We start from the raw sequence: 21,337 nt of genomic DNA on the forward strand, positions 1-21,337 counted from the left end.
TGACTCCCTCTTGAAATGTTTCCTGGAGGACAAGTACCATAAACAGAAAGCCCATCAGATCCACATCCAGGCAGGCACCTCAGTTTATTCCTTTCCTGGAAGGGCTGACTGAACTGAATTGATTAAAAGGCTTCACTTCAAGGAAACTGACACAAAGGAAACAATTAAATCCTAGTAACAGTGACAAAATTGCTCCTTCCTGTACCTCTCCCTTAGAAAAGGCAAACTGGAATCACCCCTTCCAGAAGTGGTGCATTACTATTACACTGAGGCTTCTATGCCTGTAGCAGAATAAGAGTTGTAGGAAAAAAATGGACAGAAAACTCTCCAATTCTAAGCATAATAAACATCAAATAAGTTTAAAGGCACTTAATGCCAGAACAGGTATATCACACAGCAGCTTTTAAGTGCTGGACACTGGGCATATATTGAAAGAGCTACCAGTATCAATGAAGGCAATGAGCTGCTCACTGAGAAGTTGCCTAAGGTAAAATAATTATTTGAAGTATGCTTTTCCCAAACACTTCAGAAGCAAATGATGCAAGCAATTGCTTGACACAATTGCAAAAGAAGTAATTTCTGAATTCCGTAGCTGTGTGTACACAGTCATAGCAGCGTCAAGATACTTACTTTGCTATAATGATATTTCCCAAGGGAACTCTTCAGTAACATGTGCACTTAGAAAAATCATTATGACAGCATTAAAATTATGCCCATACCAACTACACTGATGTAGTCAGTCGTGCTACTTGTAACAAGACTGCAGCTTACTCTGGTAAAATTAAGACAATATTCAGGTACTTTAGCACTTAGGCACATTAAAGAGAGGGGAAGAAAGAAAAAAAAGAAAAAAACAAAAAGAAACCCTAAAACCTTAAGCTTCTGAGATATTTAAGACCCTTTAAAAACCATATCCAGGAAAAATAATAGCACTCTGAAGACTCTCTACTTAAGAACTTAGCTATGATTTAGATTTCAGACTGGAAAAAGATTCATCTGAACTGCTATGGAGGACAAGCAGAATATTCCTGATGCAGAAGTCTGGCTGCAGTCTTTTCTTAAATACAGGGCAAATACACACTGATTTTTTTCCTTTAGAAAATGAAATATGGAGAGAAATCACAATTATATATTTCATGCTCTCAAAAGCATGTCACCTTCATTAGAGGCTGACAGAATCAGAAGAGAAATAGAGACTTTGTCCCTGCAATTCTGGGACTCCCCTCTGAAGTGCCTAAACATGACACAGTTTGAGACCAAAGGAGCAAGTTTTGCATTGCAATTGTTTCACCCTCCTGTTCAAAGCAAAGTGTTAGTTACGAAAGCCATCATAAGACAAGCAGTGTATTATCTGCCTCAAAGACTGGATACTCCATTGTTCACCAGTAAAATAAATCTTTTACTCCATTCCACATCTCTAATAGGGTTTTTTGGTTGCATTTAGGTCTTTTTGTGTGTTTTAGTTTTGCTGGTTTTTTTAGTGGAAAATTTTACTTGACTCTTGACTACAATTTCTTTACCTTTCCTAAATCTGCATCTGCTAAGCTGTTTTTTTAGTCCTCTGCCCAAAGTGACAAATCTAACCATGGTTACACCTGTAATCAAGAGGACACATCTAACCAGGGTTACATGTTTACAGAGCTCTGTTGTTAATCAGCTGTTGAGACAAAGCTGGTGCAAAGGAAATGGATTAGCAAGACTTCAGCTAGAACTCTTTTTCTTTCTCATGGGCTGGAGATGATGATCAAAAATATGGCCACTGTGCTGTCCAGAATTTTTTGACCATAGAATCACCCACAGGGCAGAACATAAAACTTTCCAAATTAGGAGAAATCCCACCTCTAAGCTCAGAAGAGAGCTATAATCTTGGCCTTTTTTACCATTAGGTGTTTAATGATTTTGACATTCAGAATGCATTGATGACCCTGGTTGAGTGCAGAACTTGACCAAAGCACATCACTGACTCAACCCAACTCCTCATCCTTCTCATTTCCCAGAGGAGCTAGTCTGCAAACTCAGTTATTGAGGCTACCTGATATCAAATCATAAAATAGATTGGGTCACACATCACCACAGTCAGTCACAACTCAGGCTAATGGGCTACCTAGAGGTAGGACTGCCACTCACAGCTTGCTAAGCAGCACAAAGGCACCATTGTGTCTCCTACATTTTTACACAAAGAAACTCTCAGCAGTCATTCTTCTTTAAACAACAAAACCCAGTATGAACCTAAAGCAGAGCACCATCAAAAAGGTGATCAACACAGAAACTGACAAAACCATCATTTCCAGTCAAGTGCAGACTTGTACAGATTCTGACTCAGAGCCCTTTCTATGATTTCCAAGCTTAGAGGCATGACTGATTGTAATTGCTTCAGTTGTTAATTATACCTGATGATTCTTGAAATTGCTGAATAACACAGTATAATTTCAATATCTCATGCCTCAAAAGCTTACCAGCCTATGAAGTGAAGGAGCACTGTCAAGTGTTCAAATTCATGAAGGAGCTTTGAAATAGTCCCCATTCAGTGGAACTGCATCTACTCCATCATTTCCATTGAAACAATTATTACTGGCAATAACACAGCTTTGCAAAGACCAGAGAACAATCTAATGAGATTCAAATATGCAAATGTATACAACAATATCACATGGCAAAAGAGAAGCCTCAATGCCAAATAGCTAGAAAGGCCATTTCGTAACAGTTTGGCTGGGGAAAGCAAACCTCTTAGGACCAGTCAAGGGAACTCAGGCCACTGCCAGTGATCATGACAGAGCTCCAGAGACTGCCACACCATTAGCTAGTTCCCAATACCTTCTTGGCAAAATCTTGAGCAGAAAGTACCTGTGAGGATTGGCACATTCTTATGAGCTAGTCCATCAACAAAGGAGGATGAGGGGGCTCCTCCTCTCTACCAAATAGTTTTCTTAAATCAGGCAAATACCATGGCTGCCCTAGAGTCCCAAATTTATGTTTTTCTACTAAAACTTACACCTATTAAATATTTTAGCTATCATGGAGACAGATGCTTCTTACAAATCTACCTATCTTAGCTTAAAATAATCCTTTCTCCAGACAGTATGAATACCTCCATGAGACGTGATGTGTGCTCCCCAATCTGGATTTAAGGTCAGCTTTACAAGCTTTCCAAAGACAGGCTAACCCAGCACATCTAATTGAAGCTGACTGAAGAGCATTAGCATATGCCTGCCTCCGATGACCTACAAAATTATATTCCTGCACTCAACACAGGGGTTACAGCAAACAGCAAGGGCTGTCATTTCTTCAACTCTCTCTTGGGAAAATGGACATTGATCTGCAGTTTCTCAAAGCATGAACACTCTCTTTGGGAGAGGAGACATAATGGAGGGATCCATCAGGGAAATTTGGTTTTCCACGTTCAATTGCTAAGGTAAAATGATTCTGCTCCTAAATTGGAAGAGCTGCCTTCCCTGTCTAGTATCCTCTCTATCACATTAGGTGCCATGGAATATTAAGTTCTTACCAAATAAAACCATTTACCAAGGCACTCTAATGGACTGAGCACACACAGTAGGAAGGGCAGAGTGATTTATACCGGAGACTTACAAAGCTTTATGGACTCCATTAGGTGCAGAATGCAAGACCACATTTTGAGTTCCCATATTTTAAAACCTGTGTTTGCATTAAATGCTTATCCCTTGCTAACATGTCTGTATCCTTTAACTGCTGTAATCTCTGATGCCTCTCAGAAGCATTAGCATGTAACTTTGTAAAGCTTCACCAGTACCAAGAGGATTGTTAAAGAACAACATTTGATACAGAGATGTAAGCATGCAAACAGTCATAAGCATGAAGCTTCATCAAAACTACTTTGCAAATCCACAGTAGATATTCAACATCTCGTTATACTTACATGGCATTGCATGGTATATACTGGGCCAGTACTGCCCACTGTCTCTCTTCAGCCAGACACGAACTGTTCTGTAAAAGAAAAAGCACTACATGTGAGGAAGAATTAAAAAATAATTATGACTGAATGAAAACAAAGTGGTCATGATGAATGTACAATATGTTCTTCAAAATTAAATTATTTTGCTGAGAGGGAAAGTAAACTCGTGAACTCCTACACTAGCCTGATACATCAGCCTCAGATTAACCCCTGTAAGGTGATAAGCATTGACTCCTTGGTTCCATTCAGTATTGAACAACTTGGCTAAACATATCACAACAATATTTGGAAACTGCTATGGCTTTTAGTTCTTTGCTTTACAAGGACTTTAACACAACTGTTCATTCAAGGCTCCATGTGAGAATTTGGGGCAGCACAGGTAGCCCAGTAGAGCATTCCTGTATTAGCGCTTCCAGTCTCTGCAGAAACCTTCCCCCTGCTCTCAGGGTAGGCCTTGGCCCATCTGCTGCCTGTTGTTTCATTGTTCTGCTTCAGGAAAACCCCTAAAAAGAAGAAGGAAGTTCTGAAATTTTCAGCTGCTTATTACTAAGGTTATGTCCATTTTTGCCAAAAACGACCTCTTCAGTTTCAGGACCTTTCCTCTCCTCCATACACACAGAGTGCTATCAGAAGAAGCCACTGAGCACAAAGAAGCCAAACTTATCCTTCTCTAAAGAGGATGACAAATGTGACAAGCAGCCTTGCAGGTCTCCTCTGCCTCATCAGTTTGGAGTTGGTGTCTTTGAATAGAGGCCCTTAGAATCAATCACACAGTGCTCCCTACAAACACATCTTTCCTCTCTTCTAGAAGATCTTCCCAAAGTATCTCAGGATTACTTTTGCTTTCTCATAATCATATTATACTGTCAGATGCCTTTTACTCAATCCATGCCCTTCAGAGATTTGAGACAAATCAAAATTGTTGCTTGTTTCTACAGCAGAGGATCTGGACTGATGCACCATCTGGGTCATTAAATATTTATTATTTCCGCCTTCATTACCATTTGCTTCTTTTGGTCCAGTCTCTGAAGCCTCCTTATACTTGAAGCTCTCTCTTAACTTCAGTTCATCAATTAATTTCATCAAAACATGTCCAGTAACAGTGTCAACAGTTAAAGCAGCATTAACCTCTCACTTGTTTCTGCATAGCCCACTGTCACCTCACTTACAGCCCCCTGTTCCTCTAATTACTGTTCCTCTAATCCTTATATCTAATGTTAACCAGAAAACTCTCCATATAATACTGTATTCAAGCTTTATTGATTTACACTGAATGTATTAACCTTCTCTAGAAAACACAGTTATCCAAGACAGCACCATGTTAGCACAGATTTTGACCCAGCACCCACTTCTATTCAGTCAAAATTACTATGCAACAGCAAATGCAGGAGGGGTCTAAAAACCTATTGTTTCTATAACTTGCACTTGATACTATTAAGAAAAAAGAACAAGCAAGAGTGGCTCTTGCCAGTACATGAAACATGGAAATACAGCTTACGGAAAAGACTGCATGATCATTTCTATTGTTACCTCATTTTATTCAAAAAGAAGATAGCAGCCTTCTTTAGTCAGTACAAATTCAGAGCAATGTCATAATACAAGAAATACATCATAAAGGAATATAAATTGATCTAAGGCATTACATACACAAATATAGTCTGAATTGAGATGCTGTGCATAATAAAGCAATTCAAGAACTAGCAATCTGTCCTTCAAACATCAAACTAAAGGCTGTACCACTTTGTCTTCCTGTGCTGCTTATGTCCAAAATCAAGTCTCAGCTCACCTTACCCTGCCTTCAAACTCCTTTTACAGCAAATAATTCTGAGACCTTGTATATTTGGGCACTACACAAGCTGAACCATTGCAGAAATATCTCAACAGGGTATGTCGCTCTAAAAACTAACCTTCACTGGGTTAACAAGTCCCAAGTTTAGAAAGCTCTCACAAATTACACAAAACATGTAACATTCATTATAATTATGTCCTAAGTCTAATGGCCTATTTGTGTTGAACACAGCAGCAGCTCTGAAGCAAAGCTGCCAAAACATTTTATAAGGCACAATTCATTGGCCAATAATAAGGCTGATGTATCTTTGATGGTGAGAGGGACAGACAAATCCTTCTGTCATTTCTCCCCACAGCTGACCAAGGCTGTTGACCAGAAGCTCTAGATGCACATCAACCACTCAGTTTCCCAAATGGATGAGCTCTTACAAATGTGTTTGTCCTTACAAGTGAGGTCATTGCGGCAATGAATGAGTGCGCACAAAAAAATAATGGGATGAATCACAGGGAGCTGAAATAACTGAATATGAAACTACCCTGAGGAAATGCACCTGTGAGAGACCTGCCTTTCTTGAACATCCCAATCTAGGTATTCAAGTGCTATCTGTTTCAAAATCCCCAGGCTTCAACAACATTGCCCTTCCTCTCCACTCTGACACTTCTGCAAATAATAAATCCAGTACAACATCTTACAAATAATTCAGCTTGCTAGGAAAGGACTGTGTAGAAGAACAGATCTTTCAAAAGCTGGAGGAAATAAAAATGAATTTTATGTGCAAAAATGGCAATAATTTGAATGCTTTGGGTTGGTTTTGTCATTGTTTATTAAACTGTACCCACTGCAAAATTTCTAATCAATTTGACATTTACATCAATTTTAAGACTTTTAGATGGATGATAATGAAGCAAAACATATTATCTAGTAAAATCTAAAACAAAGAAAGAAAAAAACTGCTGGAGGTTGTGTTATGAGTGAAGCTACTTCTACTAATATAGGGCTCTTCTATAAGTACACAGTATGCTCATTTCTTAGTGTAGTCAAATATATTTCCATTCAAGGACTAAATCATGTGACTAAATGACAACTAAATGAGAAACAAAGCATTCTAAGAATTAAAAAAACTATGAAAAGATGCCATCTAACTGTAAGGTGTGTGAAAAAAAAACTTAACCAGCAAGTCAGTTCATGTAACTCTTCAGAGAAATAAGTATCTTCCCAGTAAATGATCTGAAGATAATAAAAGATCTTGTTAACAATTTATTTTAAAATTAAGGATGATTACTATGCATGTCTTTTAGGCAAACATTTATAATCTATATTAAGCATTATCGTGGATTTCCAATATCTATCTATACGTTCATGTAAAAGCATGAAAGTTATTCCTTATATCAGGATATACGACTCAGAATTTTCTTCTCTTAAAGAGCACTGAAATAGAAAAAGCATTTTATTGAAAGAAGGAAAACCAACCTCACTTCAGCAGCCTTTTCTAGGTAACTTTTTCCCAAAGTAGAATTGGGCTAAAGAATGAACCATATCAGCTACTGAGTTTGGGAGAAGCCCAATGTTCTTGGAAGAGCACATCCTTTTTCAGCTGAAGTTCCACATTTCTATATACTTTTTTACAGAATACTACCTACTAGATGTGAAACCCAGAGCTTTTGGAGCTTCTAAAGAATGCAAAGGAAAAAGCCCAAGAATGAATGAAAAAAAGCTTTTTTTATGGATATCCAGCATGTGGAGTACTTGCTGTTTGCATGGTTACTGGAATTAAAGAAGCACCCACCTGGGTCAGGATTCATTCTTCAGCTGCTCTAGAGTGATTCAGTCAGCATCACCATGGAAATGAGTTGTCCCTTCATTTTCTTGCCAGCAAATTGACTTGGGAAGATTTTTAGAAGCTGTCAAATCGATGGATATTCTTCTAGTCTTTTCATAACAGAGATTATTTATTTTTAAATGAGACAGGCTATATAGAAATAATTCTGCCATACAAAAGACAGGATGTGTCTTCATATATTAAGGGGATGTGAAAATTGCCAATTTTAAAAGAAAAATTGCTTCTCTCTGTTATGATGAAGAGAATGTGCTAAGGTCCAGGTGGCTGTGGATGCACCAGCAGGTCTCAAGCACACTGCCAGGCTGTGTAGGAGGTGAGCTCACTTGGGCACCTACTACTCGTGAAGGTGCCCATGTCAACAACAGCATGTCCACCTTGGTGTGGCAGCTCTGTGCATCACCATCTACAGAAACTTATTCGACCACTGGTATCTCATTTCTGATAAAAACAATCTGGTCATACAAACCCAACTTTGTTCATCCAGGCTGCAGTGTGCCTCGTGAAAATGTGCACAATGCTGCCAGGTTGGATGCAAGATTCTCTGCTCTATCCCTGCTCTGGCCTGAAAAGTCAGTATTGCTGGGAGTGCTGGTGTTGAGTTTCTGTGAGTGACTCACAGCAGGGCTCCTGTCTTTCCTCCTTTGTGCCTTGCATGAAACAGTGGTGTTGCACACAGTACAGACATACTGATGTGTCAAAACACGGGCCCAAGATGTTTGCATGTTGCAATACTGGGAAATCTGTGCTAGGGAGATCCATTACCGCAAGAAACAAGATCCCTACAACACTCCACTTCTCCAGAATATCCATAAACCCACCAGTTCTAGTGTCACAGTTTGAGTGAGGAAACCTAATATATCTGTTTCCCATAACAGATCCTTCCTCTCCTGTTAATTTTTTTTTTCCTTTTTAATTTCTGTCTTTTTAAAAGTTTCCCTTTGATGAGATGCACTTCTGTAATATTATCACCTTCATGCCCCAGACATACACCAGAGGACACCACAGCAGAGGTAACCCTCAACACATACAATTTACTACATTATTTCATAGGTATTCTTGGGCAATTGTTTTAAATGGCATTTTAATGTAGTCCTTATGGTTTGTACCTTGGACCATGTACTGCAGGATTATTTTATCTCTTGTTTTGCTGAGTGACCAAAACCACTAAGCATCAAATGAAATATGAAATTATTTTAAAGTTTTTATTTTATTATTTTATAGTTTTATTCTTATTTGTAGCGAGGACACAAGTTACAGAGGTACAGAAGCGTTAATCTGTCACTTTCTAAAGTCATCAGGCTTATTCTGAGACTCTTTACACATTACAGCTCCTTGGGAAAGGGGGATATGTCAACAGTGCAAATGACATGATTAAAAAGAAATGCCCAATGGGCATTTTCAGGGGCAATAATACTGTCCACTGTTCTAACTACAGAACTGATTTAACACCATTTCAGAACAGCTTTGGAAAAGGAAAAGGAATACACCAAACTATTGTGGAAAGTCCTTTAAAACACTCCTCCAACTATTCATTGATAGAAGAAAAAAAGATATTATGATAATGTTATTTAAGCATTAGTGCAATCTGTGAGGTTTCAGGCATATCTAATAGAGTACTAGTACATGTTCTTACCATCAATACACTGAACACTTCTTTAGTGTTGAAAAAAAACTCCACCTATTCCTAAATATCCAATGACAGACAACTCAGAAGTATTCAAAAGACATGTTTCTGTAGAAACTAAATATCTGCATTTGTGACAGCAAAAGCTCTACCTGATGTCATTAAACAAACATGACAATAGCAGCCTTTGAAGTCCAGGTACACCACTGGTGGCTTTATCACCTTTAACAGGGACACACTGCCATTAGAAGTAGGATAAGAAAAATTATTTAACAACTGCATAAACTGAATTATACAGTACTATAAATCCCTCAATGCGTCCAGAGACTTTTTGCAGAGATGGGAAGAGATTCTGACTTCCCCTGCTTAGTGGCATGGAACCCTACTGTGAATAAAGGATCTTTCATGCTTAGAGGCAGCTCAGGAACCACTGCAGGGTACTGGAACCACTGATGAGGAGTTCCATCTCTCCAATAAATTTTGATAGAAAATATATGAAAGCAAAAATCAAAACCAGAAGTAGTTTCTGGGACAGCTTGCATTTCAGAGAAAACAAATAGAAATGTAATAGCAGAGTGCCAAAGCCTCAGGCAACAAGAGGACTTTTTCCTAACAGTTCTTATCCTATGTCCTCCTAAATGAAAAGCAAAACAAAAAAAAAAATCAAGACAAAACCCCAGTACTCTACAACACCCCCACCAAACCCAACACCAAAGGCCCAGGGAAGAGCACGATTGTCTCCCACTCAGACTCACCCATACTAATTCCCACACAACTGTGATGGGGGGTTCTGCATAAACCCTGAAATGCTGGGGCACATTCCAGGTGCCACCTTGTTTTCCCTGGTTTTGATGAACAAATGTGTGATTTCAGCTGAACTAGCCAAAGATTAACTGACTGGACTTTTCCTGAGACTGAGGCCATGTCCAGCTATGCAGCCACACTATAAGAAGGATATAAAGCCATTTAGAGAGTATGCAGCAGAGGCTATAGGGATGGTGAAGGGTCCTGGAGGGGAAGCCACATGAGGAGTGGCTGAGGTCACTTGGGCTGCTCAGCCTGAAGGAGACTGAGGGGGGACCCCACAGCAGTCTACAGCTGCCTGCCAAGGGGAAGTGGAAGGACAGATACTGATCTCTTCTCTCAGGTGGCCAGCAACAGAACCTGAGGGAATGACATGAAGCAGACTGAGGGGAAGTTGAGGTTGGATATTAGGAAAAAGTTCTTCACTGTAACAGGTTCTCCAGGGAACTGGTCACAGCACCAAGCCTGCTGAAGTTCAAAAAGCATTTGGACAAAGCTTTCAGGTATGTTGTATGATTCTTGGAGTGTCCTTGCAGGTCCAGGAGTTGGACTTGATGATCCTTGTGGGTCCCTTCCAAGCCAGGATACCCTATGATTCTGTGATCATTGTAGATCTGGTCTAGGGTCTTTTATATTACAAAAGGGCAGGTTGAGTTTCTGAAATAAAGTGCAAGAGCTACAAGTTCAGGAAAGGGGGAAAATGTATGGGGAAAAGATTAAAGAGTTCTGAAGAATGAACTGTTTTACATAAGTTCTCTCTTAGCACTGATTATATAAAGGCATTTCTAGAAGATAAAATATCCTCTTGGTAACCTTGGTCTGTAGCTCATCATTGGGTTTCCCATAAAATGGAAATATTTTGAATAATTATAAGATACTCTGTATCTGTATTTTGAACAACTGAGAATAATTTTGAATAATAAGAGATATTCTGTATCTCTCATAATAAGAGATACTCTGTATCTTTTAAGCCCTGCAAAAAAGCCATAGAAGCAGTAAGATCTGACTTCAAGAGGAACCTGGGCCAGCTCCCAACAGCCAGCACCTTTGACATCCTGCTATTGTACCCAAAACACTGCTGCCATTGTCACCAATCCAGGAACCCTCATACACAGAGCTCAGAAGCATCAGAGAAACAGGATCACAGCAAGGAGGGTGAACCATGCACGGACTTCACACAGCCTTGGAGGTGAACAGCACAGGGAGCACACCAAAACCTGTGTGCTGGAGCAGCAGCTCAGCCACCAGCTGTGAGGAAGGAAGGAGTCTCATGAGCACTTGAACATTCAAGTGCACTGCCAATCCCACCCAGTGATATAAAAAAAAACATTGCACAAAGCAGAGTGCCAAGCAAGCAGGCAGATGGACTGAAAGGCAGGATTTTTTTCACACAAAGCATACTAAGCAGTCAAACCATGCTTGATAAGATGTTTCCCTATTTAATTCATGCTGCTGTAACTAAATGCAGATGCACATTGCATAACAGGGAAAATGTCAAAGTCTAGGTAGGTTATATGCAGCTAGAGGATTGCATGGGTTTCTTAGGGTGTTATACCCATCAGTTGTACTTAGATCTCAGTAAATTGACACAATTTTATTTAACACAGTTTTGGTTTACATAGAAGGCTTTTTGGGTGTTTTGTGGGAAGTTACTAAAAACCAAAGATTTATAGGAGACAATATCAGGGGAAATTAATTTTTATGACCTAAAAAAAAAAAAAGAGATAGTGACATGACAGCTTTACTACTCAGCTGTGAAACAGTTTCTACCCATTTTTCTGTTTTCTGGACAATAAGCAATGTAGTTCAGTGATTCTTCCAGTTAGCTGAATACACATGCCTGGGAGCAGTGCAAGCTCTGCTTTTCAGGCGTGGGACAAAAACCGCGTTCTGACCAGTTTCCACTTCAGAAACATTGGTTAAGGAGAGACCCAGAAAAAGAACCAAAAGACACAACCACAGAAAAATGCTCCATTACATTGAGGTTACTAGAACGAGGTTCAGAGAGCCAAGCTGCCTCAGGTCTTCAGCAGCTCCACAAAATCAGTTCTCATCATGTGTCATAAGAAGCAGTGAAGTGACTACACCACATCCTAGCTGTAGGGAAGCTAAATTTTTCTGAAAATGCAGGTAAATGCAGGGCTGGAGTTCCCAGTGAGCATGAACCTACAGCTTTGGAAAGAATTAAACAAGTGTTACATCACATTGGGACTTTTTTCACGCAAAGTTCCAGAATTACCTCTTCATTAAAAATTGTGGACCATCTTCCTTACAGATCTTTGGGGTAACAAAATGATCTTCATCTCTCTCTTACCCACAGACCTCTTTCACCCATACTCCACCAAATTATTTCCCTTCCAGAATAGATGCAGCTTTGGAGCTGCCTGTACTGATCAATTCCTGTTTGCATTCAGGAAGCATAAACACACAACCTTTTGAAGGTAATTGCATTGGATGATTTAATTATTGCAATCCAATTACTTTCACCTCCTTCCCACATTCAAATGTTTCAGTAATGGAAGTTATTAGAAAGATCCTCATTAGATTAAAATACAGACTTGCTATGCAGTAAGTGACTCAGTGGAACCATGCTAAAAATACCCAGTGGATCCAGAACTTGCAAGAAAGAAACTCTGCTACATCCCTCTAAATTGCCCATGTAGCAAAGGTGAAGAACTAGAACCCAACAGGTCACTGTCCTCCTTCCAGCTGCCTGGTTGGAACATCTGTCCAGCAAAACAACACTTTTTCTCCAAAAATCCTACTGGCTATCAACTTATTGATAATTTTTAAATCTTGCATGTTTCACTCTGCTCAAAAATGAATGCATTGTTCAATTGATAAAAAAGTGGATCTGTGAAGTGAAAGCTGAACATACTAATTTTTAATATACATACCACCAGTATGGCACTTTGTAATAAATTATAGTCACATAAAGGTTAATTTACAGGAGAAGATGGATATTAAGTCATACCCTTAGGCCTCAACTTATTTTTGAATAAATGTTTGGTTAACTATCCAGTGTAACATCTAATAACTTATGTCTTTACTGCAGAGGAAGGAAGCCACATTTCCACATGTATAGGGTGGTGCCCTCTCCAGCATTTTAATTTCTGGACCTAAGTCATCTGCATCATTCTTTGAAACACTGTCTATAAGAAGAGAGAGGCTTTTGGGTTTTAAATACTGCTGAACAATTACAGCACTGTTTTTTCAGAGACAACAAACATATCTACTTGGAATGTATTTGTGTGCTCTGTGCCACACCAAGGTGCCTCTGCTAATGCTCTTCTTGAGGCATCGAGGACTTTCTGCAGAGAAATCACATTTCCAGTTCCTCCAGCTGAACTTGAACAATGATTCATGGGTGATAAAATGTTCCCTCAGCTTTTCTGCTCATTGCCATTTTCCCCTCCGGGCAGCCCGACTCAGAGATATTTTCACTGTCCTCAGCTCTGACAGATTTTGCTCTTCCAGAGGAGATAAGAAGCCACTCTGCTGCTCTGACCCAGCAGGACAACGTTGGCTGGGGAGTCTCAGTACTCTGGGAAGGAAACCAGCATGGTCAACAGAATTAGCACAGCAAAAAGGGATCAAAAAAGCAGGGCAAAGCTATGCAAACCAAACCCTGCCCTGAAAGGTTTTACAATCGCTGCAAAGGAACTGTAGCCCTGAAGTGCTTTACCAAGGGCTCTCAGATTTCTTCTTACCATGCATACTGCAGTGTGCTGTGAGGTGCCAGCAAAGTCCAGCAAAACCCAAACTTCTGACTCTGTAATTTAGAGGTGATCTGGCATTTCAAGGAATTAAAGCCAGTCAGTTTGTCATCTCTGCATTCCCATGGGGATTGCATGGGGAGATGAAAATCAACAGAGTTGAACGGAAACCATCTTCAAACCTGTATTATGAGACTGACTATTCCAACCTAAACTTTAGGTTTTATTATGTAAAAAATCTCAAACACGCAGGGCCTCTTTATATTCAGCTACATCTTTCATATGGCCTAGTTGCAGCTTTTCTATTCTTCAGCATTGTAGTCCATACTGTATTAATTTTATTATATCATATTTAAAATAGTAAATTTCAATTTTGAAACAGCAAATTTCAATAAACATCATCTTGCTCTCCTCCTATGAGACTAGAAGTTCTGTTGTCTCCACCTTCTCCACTGGTTAGTTGCTGTGTATACTCATATAATTTCTTACATGCCTCTTCTTTAAGGTATTCAATCTTTCCAGTCTCTTGGAAAAGCTGTTCTTGTGTTCTGTTCCCCTTACCTGCTTTCCAATCCCTCTAATGAGACAATATCCTGTCTGAACTGTCATCTTCTGTACTAAATGCAGCAATCCAGACACAAACAAACCTGCTAAAATATAAGAGCATTATCATTCTTTTCTTTATGCATCTTCTTCCTGTATGTACCCTAGCAGTGTTTATTTGCAGCAGTTGTACGTGTTTTTTTCTCCATGCTGGCAGGATTTAGAAACTTACAAACTATGGATGAAAGAGAAAAAATACATTTATCACAATTAGATTCTCTCTGCAATGCACTGCTATCCACTCAGTAATTTCGTCTGCACTTCACATCTCACCAGACCCAATCAGCTTATCTGCTAATTTGGGTTAGACAGCTAGTCCAGACTGTTAGGGAAGGGAACGAAGGATTTGTCAGCCACAGTTCTCAAGGGCAATCCCAGAACCACATGTTTCTGGCAAGAGAGGTGGAAAGAAAATTATAAAGGAGAGCAATAGGCAGAGACTATCAAATACCAAGAAAAACCTTGACCCTTTGCATCAAACTTTCCTCTTGTGAAACAGGACAGGAAAGCCTTGTCTATTGCAGCAGTGTTGGGAAGACACAAGACCATCTCTCCTCAGGTACAAAAAATACATTCTTCAAATATGTGAAATGGTGCAACATATTGCAGTGCAGCCTTGAAAAGATGTCTGGTGGGACTGTGTCCTGATAGGACACCACTGCTCAGGTGACTGACCAAACCAACAACTGTAGCAACTTCAGTTCAATTACCTGGTCACAGTCTCAAGGGTAACTTCCTCTTTGCTATAAGGGACAGATTCTGGTTCATGGCAAAAGCATCAAATATTATAAAAACCTCTTTGCTGGCACCTTATTACTACCTTACTTTACTGGCATTTTTAAAAGGGTTGCAGTTCCTGTCCAGATGCTGTCTCAGCTTGCATCCTCTAGATTTTTACTGCTGCCAATCATAGAGGAAATACCAGTATTATCTTGGAAGAAATAGATTTGAGGTTGTGAGACAAAGTCATCTCTAAAGACATGCTTCTCTGCTTGGCAGCCTCTCACTTTTAAATCTTATTACCAGCTAATACAAAACATAACATCTTCAGGTTCAAAAGTAGAAAGTGCTTACTACATGCTACTGGGCATGGTAATTACAATAAAAGTGTCAATATTTATATATTTACAGGAATCAGGGATTCAAGACAAAATAATTTCAAAGCAAGGATTTTCAAAGTCATTGTGAGTTAAACAGTGGGCAACTCTACATGATCACTGGAAAAACCTGACCAACTTTACCCATCCTGAATAAAGATGAAGTCCCTTACCAGAGAGCTAAAGACCACCTGCTTCCAACCCCCCTGCCATGGGCAGGGACACTTTCCACTGGATCAGGCAGCTCAGGGTCCCATGCAACCTGGTCTAGAACACTTTCAGGGACAGGGCATTTGCATCTACGGATGTTGCCTTCCAGTGGAAGGCTATCAGTTAGCATAGGTAGTGCAAAGAAAGGTGTCTGAAGTAATGACTTGGCCTTTTCCAGGGCCATTGGAAGCAGAGAGCGGCAGCATATTGAAGCAGACCCAATCTATTGCTGACCTTGGCAGAGGACACTGGGTTTTAGATGGTAATACAAGGTAGAAGACAGCTACAGACAACCCACTGGGCTACTAAATCCTTGTGCTATTAGGTAAAGCATAAAATCAGCTCACAGCATCTGCTGAGGAAAAAGATGAGCTGAGATGGGGTAAAGACAGTAAATAAGAGAAGGGTCCCTTTTGATCCTGTGGCCTTGCAGGCTCAGCACCACCTGAAAAATGAAATCATGTTTGTAACTCTGGCCTGACTTTTTTGCAGGTCAGACAGGATTGCTTCTTACACAGAAGGCAGGGAGGGGGGGAACAGCCTTCCGTACAGACAGTTAAATTACTATGCAAAGAGACAACATGTCCAGTCACCTCAAGCCACGAGATACACATAGACTAAAACTCTCTCTGTTAGTTTCAAAATCCATGCATGTTCTGTTGTATCAGCAGTTCCTCCTCCCACTCTCCTGTCCTGGTATCTGAGATATGCTGAAAACACCCAGGAATGACCTGACAGTCCAGTAAGTCTCTTCCACACGTCATATCTAATAGAAGTAAATTGTATCTTGCTATCAGGCACACACGGTGAGCTTTGGAGGGATGTTTGCAATTTCTGAGCAGTTATCAAGAAATGTAAATTATTAACAATCTGCAGCAGGTTAAGCAGTTTACTTAATTGAGAGATGTCCCAACTACTGAGCATCAGAGAGAGGAAGGGCACATGGAGGCCAGTATTTAGAATCAATTTTCATTCCAGTTGGAGGGGAGGAGACAAATTATTAGACAGAGCTGTTCTGTGGACAGGATCTGGCCCTTAGATCAGATGGACAGTTAGCTGTCAATAACACCAATAGACAGGAACATCAAGTTTATAGGAAAGACTGAGAGCAGTTATTACCTTGAACACTGCAGTGAACACATGGGTTGCTTTGGAAGCACACACATATTCATCATCTACACTGCACAGTGGAAATACAAGCTAACAAAGGTTGTTAGAAATGCACAACCATATCATTCCACAAATGCACCTTTCCCCCTGGCACTGCACAATAAAATACTTGCTTCACACTCTTAAGTCTGAAAGATCAAGGTTTGTCTCTGCTTTTCCTACTCACCTTTTTTTTTTTTTTTTTTTTTCCAGAGCATTTAACAGTTTTGTTTGATCAGTTTTTGAAAGGAAAATATTTCTGTAGAAGGAAACAAAGATTCATGGTATGGCAGCTACATGCTAATTAAAAAGCCAGTGAATGCTGAAGATCTGTGTCCTACCTTTTCCAGGGGTCAACCACTAACTCTATTTAGAACATAGGAACTAAAGAAGACAGTCCAAGAGCCAGTTACTTCCAAGCCCTGCTCTTAAAAGCTTAGAGGTTATTTTTCTGTACTGCCATCAGTTCTCCCACACTGTCTCTTCCTCTGGCACCTTTCATTTTAACATACATTTCAACCATGCTATTTCTCTCCCCAGAGTTTTGCCTCCAGCATCTGGTTCAACAACAGCTGACAGCGATTTACAAGTCTTGCTAGACTTAGCCTTTTAAAATTACTCATGCTACTGGCAAGAATTTAAGCTTCAGATGTGCATGTGTTTGTGGGAAAGGTGCAGATACTCCCTCTGCATGCCTGTTTTTCTGTTTTCAGGAACACCCATTAACCAGCAGGTATGAGGCTACCAAGGTAGCCTGGCAGCAGCAAGCCTTCAGCATTTGCACCCCCACAAGCAACTGCAGAGGTAGCCCATGTTCCTCCTCAAGCAGCTGATGTTCCCTTCCTCACCAAGTCAGCTTTGAGGCAGCAGGGCACAGGCAAATATTGCCATTCTCCCCATCCAATGCAAATGAAAGAAACTCTTCCCATTTGATTTCCATTTCTCTCCTGCTTGTAGCATCCCATCCCACTCCCTCGTGTCTGGGAGGCATCACACATCCACCGTCTCTCAATTACTCATAACAATTCAATGCATTTTAATAACGTTTAAACAGGTTTTAAAAAACCTAGCAATAAACTGGGAATTACTGTGGACTCTGCTGGACCACAGAAGCATAGAGGAGGTACTTCAGGTTTGCAGAAGGCAGCACTTGGCAGATGAAACCAGCTAAACACACTAAATGCCTCTTCACATCACCAACGTAGAAGGTGGTTTTTACCAATTTCTGATGTCAATGATTTTCCAGATCCAAACTGCCCCATTTCACTTTCATATCAGCTGACTAGGATATTGATATTTAGCAGCATTAGCAAGGATGTGCAGCTGCTCCAAGTTCATGCAGGAAGGAGACAGCCTGCCTTTTTTGAATTCCAAGTTGATAAGAGAAGAGTCACTGAGAGAATTAATAAGCAGGAAGGTGAAGAAATGAGAAAGTGAGTTGAGAGGAGTTAGAGATAGAACACAAATGGAACAGGATAGCAGTAGGGAACACGGTGTAAAGTACAAACAATACAAAGCCTGCAGTAAGGATGGCAGCAAACATCTGGTTCGTAACACTCAAACTGAAAGAGCACAGAGTTTTGGCAATAACAGGTCTATCCAAATGGAGGTAATGGGCTGAAGACAAACCCTTCAGAGCTCAAGACTCTCCCACTACCCCCAAATACTGTGGCAGCAGGGCAGCTTTCTGCATGTTGACTGTCTTTCACAGAAGAAAGGGGAGAAGTCCAGCTCCACATGGTGCATTGATGAAGCAGCCTGGTGACATACAGGGCAATGAAAACCTAACAGCTGCACTCAACAGCTACCCTCCAAATTTGTAAATTGGAAAGTATTTCTCACATTAAGGCTTCTCCCCAAAGTGCAGTTGCACTTACCTTGATACCTCACAAATACAAAGTTCTTGCTCTGTTACTTGGGACACTAAATCCTTTAGGCTCTGTTTACTTTCAACAGACAGGAACTGGTTTTTGCATTTAAGACAAACAAAGGTTCATTATCTATTGCTGTGAAATATGCATAGAGAAAAAGAAACAACAGTTTGAAAAAGGAAGTTATGACTATTGCAGGCTATCTGAATTCAATGTCAAGCATTTTTTTCCCCAACTGCATACTGCAAAATGTATACATATTTTAAGGAAGTGAAAAAGCTCCACCTCTGTTGCCTTCCTCTGCAGTGTTCATGGAAAGTTTCAAGTCTCAACCCTGGCTCTTAAATTGCTACTCTCTTTTCTTCCCCAACTTGAGTCAAGTTATTACTGGGTCCCATGAATAAAATATTTTTCTGTTCAAAGCAGCTTAGCTTTTGACTAAACAAACACACAGAATCAATGTCCTGTTTAGGAAATATTTACAAAAATAACTATTAGTGAAAGATAAAAACCATGTTTGGGATGCTTCTAAATCACTCCTGAACATATAGAGAAAGCAGGACCACAAGAGAACTTAAGACAATGATACCAAAGTCCAAGAGGTCTATGGTAAGAGCACAGGCATGGGAGTTCTGCTTCCAATATAGAGGTAGGTAGTGAAAAATGGGATTCCCATGAAACACCCCAGTGCAAGCCAATCCACACTGTACACACTTATCAAAGATGTAACAGTTACATTTTTTCATGGCATCAAGACTGAATACACACTGACTGAACAAGAAGTAAACTTCTCTGCAAGGCAGGATGGATAATCACACATTCATGCCATTCTTTCTCTCTACAAGGAAGCCTTTCCATTTCAACTTCCAGCTTTAGCAGATGATTTTTCCTAATTTTCTCAGATAATATGTAAACAGATCATGTTGCCAAATAGCAACACCACTGTCACTCTGATTTTATTTCAGAAAAGAATATCAGTTTCTCAGGAAGGAGAGAACTAAGTTAGAGATTTTGTTCTGCTATTTTTTGTTATGCCTACAAAATTGATAGCTATTTGTAACTTAATTTTATTTGACTCAAAATATGCTTCTCTCAGCCTATGGTTAAAATTATTGTTTCTACAAGATTTTATGCAATGGAGACTAAGTAGAATTCCTATTTGTGTCCAAAGTAAGACAGTGCAATGTTGTAGAACAGTAAAAGTATCAGAATTTGTAGAAAAATACTATAAAGATTATTGTAAAACTCCTATGTCCTGGGTATTCCAGACATACATGATTTAAAGGAAATTTTGTTGTTTCCTTGATCCTCTGATGCCTTAAAAACGCAATCATAATTTTATAAAAACTCAGGGCTGGGCTAAAATACTCTGACACCATTTCCTCAGTGTCAGAGGACACTATTGTGTACCAGAGAATTTCAGATCAACAATCTTGAGAACAGTAAAGTAATATTAAAAACTAAACAAGAAACCTTTCCTAGAAAATACAAAAGGCTCCTACAACAAAACATGCCACACAAGAAAAAACCTAGAATATATAAATTCCTTCACAATCCCAGAGGGAACAGCAACAGACTGTGGAAGACAAGGCAAGTCCAATAATCCTTGCCACTGGAAAGCCTGGCTCCAAAACACAAAACCCAGCTTAGCAACTTGGGTCAAGTTCAGGAAGGTAAGAACACAGCTGCCACAGGATAGCACCATGCCAAAGAGTGTCAGAACAATGATGCTGCATCCCACACCTATTTTCTGACTCTGCTGCTGCCCCATCCCAGTTACTGAAGCCATGACAGCTAAGGGAAATCTGGCATCCTTGTGCACAAGTACATACACTCACTCCTCCAGGAATCCAAGTATCACCTGTCCTCTTGAAACACTCAGCTGATCCCACTCCCAAGGTCAGCAGCAAAACTCTCAAGTGACACTGGAGCAGGATGAAACCAGCCACGACAATTTTGATGTTTGCTTGCATATTGAAGCAAAAGGAAATTACTATTTCCTTCTAATAGGAGACATATCACTCTCCCCAAAACAGTGGGTAAAGGAAAAGAAAAAAGAGGACTGAAATACTGTGTGAATCATCCACCAGATATTCAAATGGAAACAGTTTGTACAAAAACTGTAAGACTATGGAAGAGACTCCCCACAACACTTCGCCCCAACAACACCTTTAACTTTTATTACATTATCAGTGTCAGTTAAACCAGACAAGTCTTGGACAAGAGAGACCTTGATAGTTATAGAACAAGCATCTCTAGTTAAAAAGTACTTTCTACTGAAAATGTGCTTTAAAGACTAATTTAATTATTGTGTCTGAAGTTTCCTTGCTTTTTTTAGTTAGAGGAGCTCACAAGCTATTGAGGCTATTAGAGGAGCTCACAAGCTATGAAGAGGAAACTATCCCTCTTCATAGTTTCTTTGTGGCATCACCAGTTTTATTAGGAAATGGAAGTTTCTTATTTTCTGTCCTCCTTGAAGTTTTAATACAACCTACAAAACCTATTTGAGTTTTTAATAATAATTTGGCAGCAATACCAAATGCATGGCCAGAAAACTGTTTGGGGTAAGGTCTGTGACCACTGTAGATCTGTCTTATTTCAAGTATTTTAAGAATTGAAAGGAGCACAAATGTAATTTTTATGACTGAAGGTCTTTTCGAAGATGTAATGCTTAGGTAAAACTTCCCAGCAGAGCGTCTCTGG

General features: G+C 39.8%; 1 protein-coding gene and 1 long non-coding RNA gene across 2 annotated transcripts in view; both read right to left on the reverse strand.

Annotated features, from left to right (window-relative positions):
- The window catches only part of LOC141728210 (uncharacterized), a 584,197-nt gene that overhangs the window by 54,897 nt on the left and 507,963 nt on the right, over positions 1 to 21,337 (reverse strand). The window lies entirely within an intron of this gene.
- Positions 1 to 21,337, reverse strand: part of WDFY2 (WD repeat and FYVE domain containing 2) — a 66,072-nt gene that overhangs the window by 31,682 nt on the left and 13,053 nt on the right. Inside the window, exon 2 of the mRNA XM_005482406.4 lies at positions 3,896 to 3,963. Coding sequence (XP_005482463.1) covers positions 3,896 to 3,963 — 68 coding nt within the window. The remainder of the gene's footprint in view (positions 1 to 3,895; positions 3,964 to 21,337) is intronic.

Source organism: Zonotrichia albicollis, chromosome 2 (assembly GCF_047830755.1).
Source record: "Zonotrichia albicollis isolate bZonAlb1 chromosome 2, bZonAlb1.hap1, whole genome shotgun sequence".
Lineage (NCBI taxonomy): Eukaryota > Metazoa > Chordata > Aves > Passeriformes > Passerellidae > Zonotrichia > Zonotrichia albicollis.